Source organism: Plectropomus leopardus, chromosome 5, assembly GCF_026936395.1.
Source record: "Plectropomus leopardus strain MGB_pleo_1.0 chromosome 5, ASM2693639v1, whole genome shotgun sequence".
In the NCBI taxonomy this organism is placed as follows: Eukaryota; Metazoa; Chordata; class Actinopteri; order Perciformes; family Serranidae; genus Plectropomus; species Plectropomus leopardus.
This window is the reverse complement of record NC_142180.1, coordinates 7,162,501-7,178,494: the sequence shown is the minus strand read 5'-3', so window position 1 is coordinate 7,178,494 and position 15,994 is coordinate 7,162,501. Positions and strand designations below refer to the sequence as shown.

General features: G+C 42.3%; 1 protein-coding gene across 2 annotated transcripts in view; it reads left to right on the top strand.

The window, feature by feature from the left end:
- Nucleotides 1–15,994, top strand: part of gmds (GDP-mannose 4,6-dehydratase) — a 203,255-nt gene that overhangs the window by 75,737 nt on the left and 111,524 nt on the right. For both annotated transcript variants that reach the window (XM_088077442.1, XM_042512148.2), the window contains exon 7: nt 4,084–4,211. In XM_088077442.1, coding sequence (XP_087933568.1) covers nt 4,084–4,211 — 128 coding nt within the window. The remainder of the gene's footprint in view (nt 1–4,083; nt 4,212–15,994) is intronic.

Here is a 15,994-nt window from a genome sequence, read left to right as displayed (position 1 = left end):
TCATAAGTCACCTTTCTTAGCAGCATGGTTCTAACAACAGAATCTGTTGAGTAACCGAGGCCAGCCAAGCTAAAATCCCCTCAAACCCACAGTCCCCTCCCTGACTCCTCCACACTCAAGCCCCCAGCTAACAGCTCCCGTCCCCATCCTGTCTGGGCCCACATGGCCTGGCTCTGGATGGGAGACATCTCCGCAAATTTCTCCTCACCCCACTCCTCCTCCCTTTTGCTCCCCATGCTTCAGCCCAGCTGTGCCAACGCAGCCCGTGTGTTACGTTTTTCCTGTCGCTTCTCTGGCCAAAAAATGAAAAGGAATGATGGAAAAAAAAGAAAAGAAACGGTTAAGTGAGAATGAGAGAGAGAGAAAGAGATTGAGTGTCCATTTCTGGCACGGGTTTTGCTGTCTGCTCAGTTTTCACGGCCCGTGGTTTTATTAGACTTTCCGCCGGGCCGCGGGCAAGGTTAAACGGCCACCGCTGCCCCGTTTGGGCTCAAAATCTCCTGTTAGCCCCCTCTGGCTCCCCTTGCCTGCCTCCACCCCCTCCTCCTGGCTGTCCCGCGGTGCCGCTGCCAGTAAAGGAAACACATTAACACCCGGGCCAGTAACAGAGCAGGCTTTGTCCACAGCCAGGCAGGCCGGTCCATTAGGCCCACGCTCTGGTCCACACCGCACCAATTAGAGCAGGCAGGGAGCAGAGCCACTCCAAACAGAGGTGTGAGCTTTACAAGGAGACTACAGGTGTGCTTGGGGGGAAATAATGGACTTTATTACTGATTGGGTGTACTGTGCTACACTGTATCCCACTGCCACCTTTTTAAGAGCTGGCACGGCTATGCAGAGTTTTGACAACCTGTGCATAACCTGCAAACTTGAGTTTCCCTTGGATCTGGGATCAAATCAAACCCTTGCTTTCCAATTTACTGTAGTTACCATCTGGGCTCTTGTTACATTGCCTCACCCCACTGGGTCCTAGTATACTATATTCTGTAGTATACTAGGACCTGTTGTTGTTTTTTAAAATTATTTTATTAAACGTTTGATCTAGAAATGTTAAAACAAAAAGTGGGAATTGTCCATCACAAGTTTCCAGAGCCTAAAGTGACATTAAATTTGCATGCGTGTCAGCCCAGCAAATGAAAACCCTTAAATCTTTAACTAATAATGATATAAAATAGAGAAATACAAAAATACAAAAAATCCAATCCAATGTGTGCACAAATTGCGCACACATTGGACATACATTGCAGCCTCATAGATGCATACAGAACAAAAAGAGGGCTTTAAATAGCACTTACTCATGGTGCAATGTTTAAAGCAGCAAATTCTAAAATTTGAGAGGTTAACCCATCAAATGTTTGACTTTTTTGCTTGATAAATGCAATTAATTGTTTTTTTAAAGAACATTTTACCAATCTAGAATTGCATTTCAATAAAGTTGAGAGTAGGAATGTCAGTTTCTGTTCATTTTGCTTTCAGTAGGTCAACACCCATTAATTGGTGGCTAACCAGTTACCATTTAAGGAAAAAAAACTTTGAATGTAAGAGGCCTTTCCTTTTAGTATGACATACCCGTGACTCAGTGAGCTTTAGCTCTGCATGTCAAAGCACTATCCATTTAGAGGTGGTGAAATTTTGTTTTGTGATGTAAATATCTTGCCCTGTTTTTCATTTTCTGTTGCGAGCTAGTTGTTTTTACATGGGGTAACACTCACTGCCCACTCTTTGGTATCCACTGGTTAGCTACCCTTGGCTGCTCCATACTGCGCACTGTCCAGGCTGGGTGGGTGCTCGCTGGCGGCACCACTCGTTCACATTGCCACTGGTAATGCTGTCCCAGTGGCTTGAGATGGTGGGCACAGTGTTTTCACAGCAATACTATTCACTCGGGATGGTGTTAGTTGCAGGTCACCTATTAACAGCTGAATCAAATCGACAAATCAAAGCAACATAGACTTATATAGGACTGTCTTCTTCACCCATCATAATGCAACTTCATAATATATTTTCATGACACCCTTCTTGCACAGTAAAAAAACAAGCTCTTTAAAACTTGGTGGCATAGTGACATCACAAGGGGTTGTTTTTTAGACTTTAGAAAGCTCCTCAGAAAACAAAGCACCACAGAAAACATTATACAGCTGTCTCTGGCTGAATCGTATTTCAAATGATAAGTTAACTGATGTTTGTGTAAAATCTATGGAGTTCCCCTTTTAGATAGCTGTCAATTAAGTTTCTGTCCATTGACTAATTGCCTAATCGTTTGAGCACCGGATATACAACATGAGAAAGTTCGTGTGTGTGTAGCTGTATGGTTAATATCCTTCACCCTGTGATGAGCCCTGTATAGCTGATATGGATGAGAGCAAAGCTGACAATGTGTCAGTGGCAGATGAATAAATGTAGCGGGAGCAGTGGTACCTGCCAGAACAGATGACCTGCCAGGTTGGAGAAGGGCCCCGGGGCCAGATGAGACAATCATGCAAAGACAGGACAGGTCTGACATCAGAGGGGGTTTCCATCCACCATTTATCTACGCTCTGTAGGCACATGCTATTTCCTAATAAACGTGTCAATAATATTGATTCACAGAATTCTGAATAATATATGTATTTGGACTTTCTAGATTTTAAATTTTTAATCCAGAGAAAGTCTGAAGCATGCCTAAACCCTCATTTAAACAGTTTTAATCTCAGTTCAACATGGCGACAAAGCAGCGTTGACATGGGGGCCATGTGATTTGCTACCAACACACAACATGCTGTATTTTCTCAAATAAGCGTGTCTAACCTTCTCTGGTCTGTTTTTGCTCAGCCTGCCCAGGGCTGTCGCTTTCCTATGAAATAATTACTACAAATTTGGTGCATTCGCATGATTGGGTTCATGGGATTTTCCTGTGTCTAAACGGAGGCTCTGCTCCATGTCAGGGCAACAGTGATACAGTGTCGAGACAGAGCCGAGGCATTATGGCCTCGATGGGCGCAGAGCTTAAAGGCAACATTCATCTCAGACATGATGAGTTGAAAAAACAGCACGGAGGAGCTCTTAAGAGGTCCCAAAAAAAGGTTCACGCAAGGTTGTGGGAGATTTATGCACAGCAGAGATGTTGTGTGGGCTAAAAATAGCCGACTCTTTGATGCAAGCTTCAAGCTTTCCTTTGAAATTAGTCTTTCACAGATCCCCACATATCTGCCATTTTGGCTTTTCAACATAAGACAGAAGAGCCGGAGTTAAACCCCTCAAGCTCTAATAAGCTGTTTCAACTAAGGTGGTGGCATTATTAGACATGACACACTAATATTTAGTGTTGATTTCCATCAGTATAATGCTGTGTTTTGGTTGGAGGACATTTATTCGCAGGCTCTCCGCAGCATCTTTCCCCCCGCAGCAGGAACACAGAACCTGACACCGGCTCGCAGTGTCCCGCCAAAAACACCCAAAAACTCCTCTAACCCTCCTAGCGGCACAGAAATAGTCATTAGGAGCTCATTTCTTTTCCCGCAGATAATGTCGCCACGTGTGTCGGCTCGGATCGTGGAGCACCGCTGGGCAATCTGGCAGATGAATCGGCTGTCGATGTGGTGATTCTGGACTGGACGCTGCGTACCGCCAGAGCCAGGGTGGTCCTGTTTGGTTGTCATTTTTCTGTGGCACTTTCCTGTTGCTTTTTTCAGTGCAGACAGACTGATGCTTTGAGATTTATCTTGGCATCCGGCCCAGATTTGACACTGAAACAGTGAATTAGAGAGGAAAATGAGAGAGAAGGAATCTAAAAGGATCTAGTGGCTGTAATGTGAGGTGGTAACGAATTGATTTGACTCAGGGTGGCTTTATGCTTTGGCTAAAGAGGACTTGGAGCAGTAGTAGAGGTCTGGAGCTCTGTCGGTGTGGTGATAGTGTTTTGTAGAAGTTTGTTAGAGATCTCTAAACTCCTTTTTCCACGTGGAGGCCTCGATTTCACTTATCTGCTTTTTGTTTCTGTGTCTGTGTTTATATGTGTTGGACTGAGCTGTAATATTTATACCCCGTGTAAAGTGATTGAATCCAAAAGATGCCAACAAAGCATTTCTAACGTATGTGTTTTAGGTTCAAACTTTGTGACGCGTAAGATCAGCCGCTCTGTGGCAAAGATTCACCTCGGCCAACTGGAGAGCTTCAGCCTGGGCAACCTGGACTCCAAGAGGGACTGGGGCCACGCCAAAGACTATGTGGAGGTAAAACACACACACACAACCATAACCGCACACAAGCCCGGAGAAATAGACACAAACTGTGCGTGCACTGCACCAGAGTTGAGCAGGGTTCAGATGTGCACATAGCATTAACAGGGCATGTTTTCCCAGATCATTTGAGGCCGCAATATGTGATCTGCATGAAGCCTCCTATGATTCTCTGCCAAAAGAGAAACAGAGATAGAGAAAGAGAGGGGGAGCGGGAGGAGAAGGAGAGGGCCGCATGCTGTGAGGCCACAGACTGCACTCTGGTTTCCCACAACTCACCCATGTCCCAGATCCCTTCAGGCCCCCATCGCCATTCCCCAAACGCCCGCAGAAGAAAGAGAGATATTAAGGGAACACTGCGTCCTGGGGACGATGACAGAAATATGGTGTTTGTGTTAACGTAATGGTGCCAGCAGCATGCAGAGAAAGGAGCGGGGAGATGAAACGAACAGTGGGGTCGCCACGTCCAGGAGCAGACGGAGCTCAGTGTTGCTAAATGTGTGTTTTTCCCCCCGTGCATGTGTGTAAGGAAGCGCACATTCCTACGTGTGTGTGATAGGTTAAGGTTTGAACATGTGTGTGTGTGGGGATGTTGAGATGAAAGACTCGACGGGTTGCCATGTCTGACAGCAGACCCCTGGCAGCGAACTGTGTTATTATTAGGAGGTGATGGCGGTGGAGAAGGTTGGGGGCGCTCTTTGAGATGGGAGTGGGGGTGAGGAGGTTACAGTGGGGAGCCTCAGTTTAACTGCAGATCACAGTGTGAGGTCACTGCGTCAGAGCAGGGTGGTAGTGAAGCCGCTGTTAGGGCGGGTCATGGAGGCGTCGATGGCGTCAGTGAAACGGTCACCGCCTGATACAGGAAGATTTTAGATCAGTCATATCCGATTATAACCACAGTGAATAATATTTGCCTCCTGTGGCAGGATGTCTGACTTTAAATGGGATTGGTAAAATGGAAGCCCCAAAAAATTGTTGTTTTTGAATCAGAAACTGTTTGTGGGATGGTATTTCACTGTCACGCAGATGGATTCAGATCTGACAAAATAAAGGATGTGATATATAATAATATATTGACGTGATCTTGATATTTAAAGCTCAGTTAATTTTTCTCCAACATGAACCCACTACTAGGTGGAGTGCACTAAATGCAAAGTGAGGTGGTACAGTTACATACAAAGTCGTTGGAAAGCTCCAAGTGGGCACAAACAGGCTCTGATTCCCAGTAAAGACACACCCATGTGGGTTGATAATATTTCTGCATCACTCTGCTTCATGAACATACAGAAAAACTCAAGGGTAAAAGTGGAAATCTAGAGGAAAATAAAAAGAGTTTTAGGTTTTGAGATCAGTCTGAGTGTGAGCTGTCACACATAGACACTTGACGCACATGGTCAATTTGTTGCTAAATATCTACTGCTAACATCTGTACAGTTAAGTAATTACGATGAATAAACATGGACTGTTCAGACTGCTTTAACTCTCTTTGATGAAATATGACTGCAAATAATAAGAAACAGTGTTGAAAACTTGTTCTTTGATAAAAAAGTTAAGGATAAAGGACAGCATACAACTGAGAGCCCTGATGGCAAAATCAAAATTACTGTAACTCTGACTTTTAGCTCTTGCTGCTGTCCTCCTAATCCCAGCAGCCACTGTGGCTCATGGGAACTGTAGTGTAGTCATGCTGCTATATAGAGAAATATTGAGAAGGCCTGTCATAATTACATTGTCAACTTATTATACGATATAAATGGATGTGACCTCATCACTTTTTTTTCTCTACACCCTGCCTACTTGGGTGAGTTATAAGAAAAATAAAATAACACACAAGAAGACACACTGCAGCTTACTGGTAGTCTAAAGCTGCACTTTTGGAGTGGAAGAGGCACAGTTTTGATAGCTGTTAGTTTGCCAACCCCTAACAAAGACCCAAAAAGTCCACCAATGAGAATTTGGTCAGACAGGTGGATCGACCAAATAATTCAACCGATAAGAAGTTTAATGCTCTAATATCATCCAATCAAAGGATTCATCACATCAGGCCTAATATTGAGGCTGTTGTTAACACCAACAAATTTCAAATGTAAACTGAAGAAAAATAACTTCAAGAATCTGCGTCTCTGCCCACTGAGCTACTATGTAAAACAAGACTCATTCTTGTCCAAGTAAAATTCTGGTTGTTGGGTCACATTCAGTAGATTTCTTCATCCTGATTTGTTACTCTGACTGACCAGTTTTGTAGTTATGTGTTGTACGTGCAACCCTGTGTTGCTGGATTTATGTGTGTGCACACACTCGCCTGTCCAGGGCACCCTGGCTTGAGACGCCCCAGGTTTCCTGTGGGAACAGCCGACATTCCAGCTCTGGTGAATCAGGCACCTCCTAACTGTGTGTCTCTAGTTTCGGAAAGGCGGATTTCGGGAAGCCAAACAGAAGCCCGAGGTGCTGAGGGGAACTGATGTGGAGGAGGAGGAGGAGGAAGGGGGAGAAGATGAAGGCAGGAGGGAAACGGACACGTGTTTCTGGGACGTTTGTACATTATGCATAAATGGACCATCTCTCCTCCTGTGAGTTCGTCCCGCCCTGCAGACCATCAAAGGCCACAACTGTCACCCCGACCCCCTCTTTCTCCGTCTCACTTTGAAATATCCGTCCAGCCAGCGTCAGCACTGTGTTACCATGGCAAAGCCAAACAACTGGCAATTTGTAAACAGAACCATGTGTGTCTGCTTTAGGCTGACAACTGCTTTTCCTCCCTCTCTCTCGCTCCCTCTCCTCACCCCACCCAGGACAGGGAAATTGCTTGTAATTGGCTGTGGATGGATTGCGGGTGGCAGGAGGGGCGTGCTGTGTGTCTGCTCTAACGACGTCTGAAGGCGTGCGGCTGGCTGGGCATCGTCTCAGCAGGGTATCGGGTGTCTGTCTCAGGCAGGCAGACAGACCTGGAGCTGCCCGGCTACTCTCAATGGAGCCCTTTTATTATTATTATGGTATTACAGAATAGATGCTTTAGTATGAAATCGGCAAATAAAAAAATAAATCCTCCTGATCTCATTTTCCTCAAAGGGGTTAAGCTTTTCCAGTTTGGTGATTGTGTTTGAAACATTTGGCTGGCGTTTTGAGTGTGGTTTTCTGAGATTTGGCGATGCAGAACAAATATCTGCATGTGAGTGTGCCGAGGAGAAAAGGAAACCCGCACAATCACTCACTAAAGACTCAATCGGAGCAGATAAAGATGTAGGAGTCTTCAATCTTTATCTGCCCTCCCTACTCCTACCTCTCCTCTCAGCCAGTGCCCCCATCTTGAGTTGGCCCATGGTGGGTACAGCTGTTTGGAGCCCCCCGCCTACACCTCCTCCCCTTCTGGCTGCAGAGACCATTTCCTGTGCAGAGACGAGTGCTGGCTGGGAGGGAGCAGGAGCAGAAGTCAGCCTGGTGGTTTTGGCCCTCTCTCTCCCCTCGGGCTCCATCCTGCCTCACTTTCTCTCTGCCTTTTTGTCTGTTTCCTCTCCCGCCTCGTGTTTTTCATTCTTCATGTTCCTCCCGCCTCTTAACCTTTTTACTTTTTGATGTTTTGTACTCCTGAAAAGCTGCGTCACCAGACGAGCGCTCCACCAAACTGTCGCTCCCTCTTGTCCGGCTCTCCTTTGGCGAGCAGTTACCACCCAGTTACCAGATATTTCCCTCTGACATCTAATAACCACCTCTTATTTTTCCCCTGACTGGAACTGGCGTTGCTGTTCTCGCTGCTGCAGCGTACCAGAAACCGTTGCCAGATGAGATGTAGCTGACCCGCTGACACACAGTCCTGACAACCCCTCCTCCCTGCTCTTGTCTTGTTCGCATATTTATTTTCAAAATATAATTATCTGTGAAATTCTGGGCTTTGGAAGGTGTTTCCTTGCAGTCTTCAGGTGTGTGTGGTTGCCCCTGTGTGGCGGTAGCTGTCTGATTCCTGGCATTGTGTGGAGGCAGCGAGGTGACAGGACAGCCCTGATGGTGTAATTTTTCACCTCCTTTATTTTTCTTATCCTTTTTTTTCTGCCACAGCTGCCTCTCTGTGCAGTAATGGTTACAGATGAGGCTAATTAGCCAATCACAGCGCAGATCAGGGCCAATCACAGATGATTGATGAGAGCGCTGGGCCATTCATCACATGTTTTTGGCCTGGGAGAAGACAGCGGGGGCAGGCTCCGGGACTTGGTACAGTAAACTAGACATGTACGTCTACATTTTGAACTTTCTGCTGAGGCGCTTATCCAGCACGACTCAGCATGCAAAAGGGCCTCATTATCTTTCTAAAAGACACTTTGACAGGATGTGAGGTTTGATGGACACCGGATCTATAGCTGTGGAGATCAGGTATAAGATGTGTTAGTTTTGGCATGGTGTTAAAGACTGGTTTACTTTATGTGTTGTATATGACTCTTTGTTAGGTAAAACAAAACAGGAGATAATAGTTTTGATGTTAATCAAAACTACCAGTGTTATACAGCAAATATTCAATTCAGTTTAGTTTACTTTACTAAAGTGTCCACACAGCTAAGCTGATATTATTTTCAGCCACTGACCGCACATTTCCAACAACTGCTGCAACTTTAATTATAGATCTCATTTTCACTTATTTTTCTAGATTACATGGGTTCATAAAATAGCAGTTTCTAGATTCCACAATGTCTTCAAATAGCCTGTATTGTTAGCAGATTTGACATTTAACAATGCCATTCTGTCCATGAGTGTTAGGGTTAAATGTCAGCTGGGGGTGTGAGTGAGGAGTTCAGGGTCTTGTTTGCAGTGGGAAAAAGCTGTTTGTCTTACTGGGCAGTGATTTGCACCTTTTACCTCAACCTCCAGGTTTGGTCAGTCCTGCGCTGCTTGTTTGCATTGAAACTTAGAAAGGCTCACTAGTGAACTTTATAGAGGGCGCTGTCCCCTTACTGTGTTTGTACCTGTGTGTGTGTGTGTGTGTGTGTGTGTGTGTGTGTTTGTGTGTGTGTGTGTGTGTGTGTGTGTGTGTGTCTGGATCTTTACGGCAGTGATTCAGGGAGCTGATAAATACCTTTGCCTGCTCTGTAAGGTTTTAATAAACACAGCTGGAGTGGTGAAAAGCTAAAATGGGAGCTAATAGGGCAGAAGAGGGGGCGAGTTAGGTTTCATCACCAAAACCTTCTGACTACAACTAAAACTCCCCCACCCCTCCAACTCCTGCTGCCCCAAAACACCCTCCATGGCATAATATAATGTCATCTCCTGAGATTTGTGTGTCTGTGTGTGTGGGTGCTCTGTGGGGGGCATTTAGTTAGAGAGAGACTGTGACAGAGGCTACTGTCATGTTGACTTGGCATCCCACACAAGCAGGATGAGTAAACGTCAGCAGCTGTGTGCATGTGTGTGCATGCAGGTTTCGTGACGTTAATTGCTGGTGAAATTCGACCCATGACCTTAGCAGCAGCTTAATTAACTGGGGTTTGCCCCCCTGTGGCTCGCTGCAATAAAACCTAACTGAACCTCCAGCAACCTGATGCATGTACACACACATACACACACACGGACACACAGACATAAACACACATTGGGCTTATTTCTCAAACTTGTTCATGTACAGAGCATGATGGCTGAACATGAGAAAAAATGTTCTTCCTTTTAAAAGACTAATAAATGATATCTGATCCCAGGCCTGGAGATTTAATTGGTTCATGGAACCTCTAAGCCCTTTAGAATATGGGCTTGACAATATGTATGTATTACAGCGGTTCTTAGGAATTATTTCTTAATTCAGCATGAAAATGAATGATAGTGTTGTTGCTCATCGAAATAATTACATCTTTAAGGTGCACAAAGTTTTATCGGAAAGAAAAAGAAACGGATCTTTCAAAAGAAACAGGTGAGTTTAAAGTGATATCTGCAAAGTTGAAATGTTAAAATACCTCTGGTGATACAAAGTCAAAAACACAATGAAGAAAGAAGAAAACAAAAAGGAGCTATTTTTTTCTACATACTATTGAAGGAAATAAAAGCCTGCAGAAATTACAGTTTAGCGTTATTTCTCTTTTTTGGGATAATTAAATCTTGTCTTTTTATTAAAGACACACTTGTTAGTGTCAAGTTGAATTAATGAAGTTTAATTTTTTTAATCGGTTTGACATATTTAAAAGTGAGTTTTTAACTAAAGATCTGTAAGGATCTGATCTGGATGTTTTATTCATCTTTAGCTACATCCAGACTGATAGGTAGTTTGTTTTAAAATGCATAATCATTGCTATGATTGCTATTCACATTCTGAAACCCCTAAAACAGAGACCTTTGAAGAAGGTGCTGACCCTCTTTTTATTTGAAAACTCTAAGTTTGTGTTCTAACCTCGATGTGTGGAAACTGAGATTTTTGAAAATGATGAAACAGGCACCTACCTATGGTTATGTGATATACAATTTTAGGCATGTTAGTATGTATGAAAAATATTTCTGAAACAGTGCTGAAATGCGTTTGTGTACAGAGAGATTGTTTTTGTTTTAAAATGCTGTTTTAAAAGGAAAACGTATTTGTGTGGATGTGGCCTGGATAGTACACATTTTGTATGTTGCACTTCCTCAATGCAAACTATTGGTACTCCTCGTGCATATTTGAATATAAGCCATCCATAAACATGTGGGCTGAGGTTTTGCATTGAATCGTAGTTTGGCTGTTGTTGATTAAGGCATGACACACACAGGTAGACAGAAGAGAGTTTCACTTGGATAAACACACAGGAAAGAGGCGTAGGAGTTGACATATAACGATAAGAATAATGAATTGAGTGAGAGACTTAAAATAGATCTCCAGGGAGGCACTCTTGCCCCATCTGAGTCCAAATCCTAAATCATCAGGCATGGGGCGAGTATTTACTGTGGCATCGTACCAGAGGGACAGAGGGAGAGGTTCAGGGGGAGTTGCAGAGCAGCAATACCGATGATTTTCACAGTCCAGATCATTGAGAGCTGAGGGAAGATAAATGGAGCAAGGTTGTGTAAAAGTGACTCCCTCTTGCTTCTCTAACAATGGAAGAACAGATAACAGACAGATCCATGACAGCAGAGACTCTAGGGTTACTGCTTTGTGAGGGGCCCACGGTGAGATCTGCAACTTTACAGACTGAAACCTGACCTAGGAGGTGTCCTCATTTTTGGGGTGAGATTCAGGGGTTTTCAGGGAAGTCTTTATTTTTTTCACTCCCTCCCTGTTCTTTTCATTTACCCTTCTTTTTCTTCAGTCAGCATTTGGCAGTGCAGCTCTGGGTGATTGACTGTAAGAGTTGGATTGAAGCTGAAATTGGCTGAAGCACAAATTGTAAAGGGAATGACAGAAGGTTTACTGGAGGTTGGAAGGTCTTCCCTGTAAAAGAGGGAGTCTTCGACAAATAAAATCAATATTGCAGTGTTTCTGCTGGCAATATGGAAGATTTGATACCCCACCAAAAACGTGCTATGTTTGGCTTTGATTGCTGCAGTGTGCAAAGACTACGAGTCAGGACCTCAGCACTGCATAGTGCAATTAGTGAACGACATGATGTCTTTATTTGTGATTTATAGGTATGTTTAGGTTCTCCTGTGGTGGGCCACTGTGGTAAAGTGATCTGCCACTGATCAGAAGATCCCTGATTCTTCCATTTCACATGTTGAAGTATCCCTCGGCAACATACTAACCCCTAATTGCTCCTGGTAGCTGTACCATTGGTGTGTGAGTGAGTGTGTATGTCTAAAATGAGACTCAGGTGGCACCTCGTATGGTAGCCTTGGTCATCAGTGTATATGTGAATGGGTGAATGTGACTCCGTAGTGTAAGAGCACTTTAAAGTGTTGTAAGACTAAAAAAAGGTGCTATAAATGTTCAATTCACCATTTATTTTTACCTTAGTGTTTATCAAGGGTGAAATACATCCATCTGGATCGATATTTATTTTCAATGATTAATAATTCAATATCATCAATGCAAAGTGAAAATACTGTTACAAATTGTAAATAGGCATTTATTTTAAAATTCCCATGGCATGGCTATGTCTCCATTTCTGTCCAAGCACAGCTCCTTCCTAACATTGAATTAGTGCTAGCAGGCAGACAGAAAATGGGAGACAACCAACAAAAAGACAATGAGGATATTTACTGATTGTCAAATATTGACCGCAGGCCTCTGAGTTGAAACAAATCAAAATCATATTGTGGCAGACAGCAAATATCGTATCATTGTCCAATTTAATCGATACAATATTGTATCGTGATAAAAGTGGTGATTTACTGCCCTAGTGGATATCGACTTTATGAATACGGTCTTTTTAATTAGTGTTTGAGCCTGAATGATGCCTTCACCTTAAGAGGGTTAACTAAAAACACAATTGTAGTTATAAAAAATGAGCCAAAAAAAGGCACAGAGCACCAAAATGCAGAACTCAATATAAATTTCAAATAGACAACAAAAGGTTTAATATAATGCTTTGCTCTTTAAACTTAATTTATAGGTTGATTCGATGGTGTTGGTGTGGTAATTTTGGGAGCTCACCCCTCCTCATCCAAACTGATCTCCTCATCTGCCACTTATTTCTTTAAAAACTTTACCAGACAGCTCGAAGTAACTCCACTTTCTGGTGTGCTGGAATGAGATTAGTTGAAGAAGGCTTGATAAAACCTGGAGCCAAAGGCAAAAATTTTGTCAGCAATTCAATAGTGATTACAATTTGAAAACTATAATTTTATTACTGAACTTTGTTTTGGTTTTAATAAACTCAAGTCAGAAAATGTCATATGAGGCTAATGTGAGCAAATCTCTTTAAGGTCAGAATGAACTTTCGATAACTTCATCTGGTGAAGGAGATTGTGTGATGAAACTGAAAGCTCCAAAACTGCTACCACATGAACCTTGTGTGCGCTGATATTGTTTGTCAAATCTCTTTCTTGTTAGCTGTAAAAGATGTATTGTGGTTTTGTCACCCAGTCGCTTCTCTGTCAGGCCTACCCACCTTAAAAAAATGCAGCAACTACCACTCATTATCCCCTTTTTGCAGGAGTAGGCAGTGGTGATGATGATTAACTTTGACACAAGTAATGACTTTATTTTCCTGTTTCAAGGCTGTTTCAGTCCATAAAACATTGGAAGTCAAGAACCTACAAAAATCCTGCACCAAAATAATCTTCCTCCTACAGTTTAAGAGCAACTTTTGGAAGTTGTAATGCAAATGTATGTCAGATTTAATAGGGTGTTATTGCAGTACTGATGGTGAGTGCAAATCATGTCTAAATGATTGGAACCAAAGATTCATAATAAATTCATAGTAGACATGCCATTGACTTTTTTTCTGCCTGATGTAGTCGAAAACACCCAAGTGGTGCTTGTCTTTGATTTTTTAGTGCAAACTAGAGAGGCTCTGTCCAGCTGGATTGTTGTGACAGCTCTGGAATGAGGATTGTCTCTCTGTACTGTAAGTCTTTTTTTTTGAAGAAGAAAAGATTAGCTAAAAAGTCCATGCTGGAAAAAACTTTACTTTGTGAGCTTTTACTATATTTTTTATTGCCTAAAAGTTAGAAAATATATCTTTATAATAGCAAAAACAAGAGAAATGATCATGCTACTGAACTTCAATGGTACTACAGAATATTTAGTGTTTTTTCCTCTGTGTGTGTGTGTGTGTGTGTGTGTGTGTGTGTGTGTGTGTGTGTGTGTGTGTGTGTGTGTGTGTGTGTGTGTGTGTGTACGTGCGCACAGCAGCAGCAGCTGGCAGTCTCTCTCAGAGTGACAGGCCTAAGCTCTCCCCTGCTGGGTTGAGGATGAAAGCAGATGCTCTCCTTCTTCTTCTCCTGATCTGTTTTTCTCTCCTTCCTCCTCACCGCCTTGTGTAACCAGAACCCTCAGCTTTCATATGAAGCCCGCAGGATAGTTTGCACCCTGGAGTCCTGCAGAAAGCAAAGACACACATTGGAGCATTGACAGACCAACAGTTACAGCTACACAAACGGACATAAAGAAAGACAATACAGAGTCATTAAGCTATGAAAATATGCACATTATTCATTAAAGGATGAAAATCATTCGCAACACAACGCTGTGTGGAAAACTTTTTTAAAGTCTCCTTCTTGAATTTTCCAAGTTTAAAACAAACAAAAAAAATCCAAACAAAACAAACATGCACAAAATATTTCCCATCCCAAATGCAACCTCATACTCTCTAACAGGCGTCAGTGTTGCAAAGACAAAGTATTAGAATAAAAGCCATGATAATAAAAAAAAGAAAAGAAACAAAAATTACTCAAATGCACACTCTTTAAAAGGTATGGCATGTAAAAAATTGACACCATCTTTCCCATAAACCTTGTTGTTTCCTCCTTTAATTTTAGATATTTGTCCTGTCCTCCTCTTGCCAGCTGTTGCTTTGTGTGATTTTTATTTGACAGGCAAGAAGAGGAATAGAAGCCAATCATAGTTCTTAATGACAATAAATGTGAACTTCGACAAGTTCATATGACATTGAAGCTGATTTTAGTTGATTTTTCTCCAGATACTTACTTTTTTCTAAATACTTACTTTGAAGGGTATTCATATACAAAAATATATCGTTATTTAACAAAACAAGGCAAACTTCTCCATTATATCAGTGTTATATGCTGTGTAAACACCAAGCCACTGAAAAACAACTTAACCTAAATACATATAGTCTTAAAATAACAAATGTAGATGAGGATATCGGAATTTAAGAATGTTTACAGATCTGACAGACCAACCAAACAGTCAGTGAAAGCTTTCAATGTTTGAGTCATCTATAGATGATGATCAGGCAGTGAGCTCAGATCTGGTTTGTATGATCTACAATGCAATATTCTCAGTCTGAGGCTTCCAGTGATTGTGCAATATTTTTCTTAATATAAATGATATATTTCTGTAAACGTGACACTTAATTAATGGTGCTGTATTTATCTTTCTTATTTTAGTTGTCTTGATTTAACAAAGGAAAGAAAGGCCATAGAGGCTATAGCCTCAGTGTTGTTCTGCACTTTAGTGCTGTGTGTTTGACAGGTTTGTGTGTGTGGGGAGAAATCCCACACAGCAACTGAGAGTCATACCTCCCACCTGGACAGAGGGAGCAGAACAGGAGGAGAAAGGGCAAAAGGAGGGTAAAGGAGCAGGGGAAATGGATGGGCTGATGGCTCCAGAGGGGGTAGGTAGTGGGAAGGCTTAGTACCCTGCTGGGGGTTTTGCAGGTCGGGGCAGGAGGGAGACTGTCAGCTGGGGGGATGAAAGAAGGATGTGAGAAAGGAGTATTCGAGGCAGAGGGGATTGCACAGACTTCCCAAAGTATTTGTTAAGAAATAACTTTTTTTCCTGTTCATCTTGCATCTAGGTGAGGTTATGTCACAAACTTTGACTTCATAAAATATTCAAAAAAAAACTTGAATACCTTTCCCCCAACATTTACCATCTAAATTCAACCCTTAAAGTTCCTTTAAGATAATGTAGAATTCAAACTCTGCTTGGTGAAACTGTTAGATATTATTGCTTGTTCAAAAGCAAGTCAATTTGAATCTTCTTATTTATTTTACATTTGTATTTTGCTACATGCAAACTTTGCATTTGGTTTCTTAAATTAACAATTATTACTTACTTTTACCAATAACAACCTGTAAGCCTTTCGCTGTGAGTTGACAATGCTCACCACTGAACAACCGTGCCACCCTCTATTCACATATTCAAAATATATTGTTAATATACATTTTTAATATATTTTGCCACTAATTGCATATTAGGGTTTGTACCT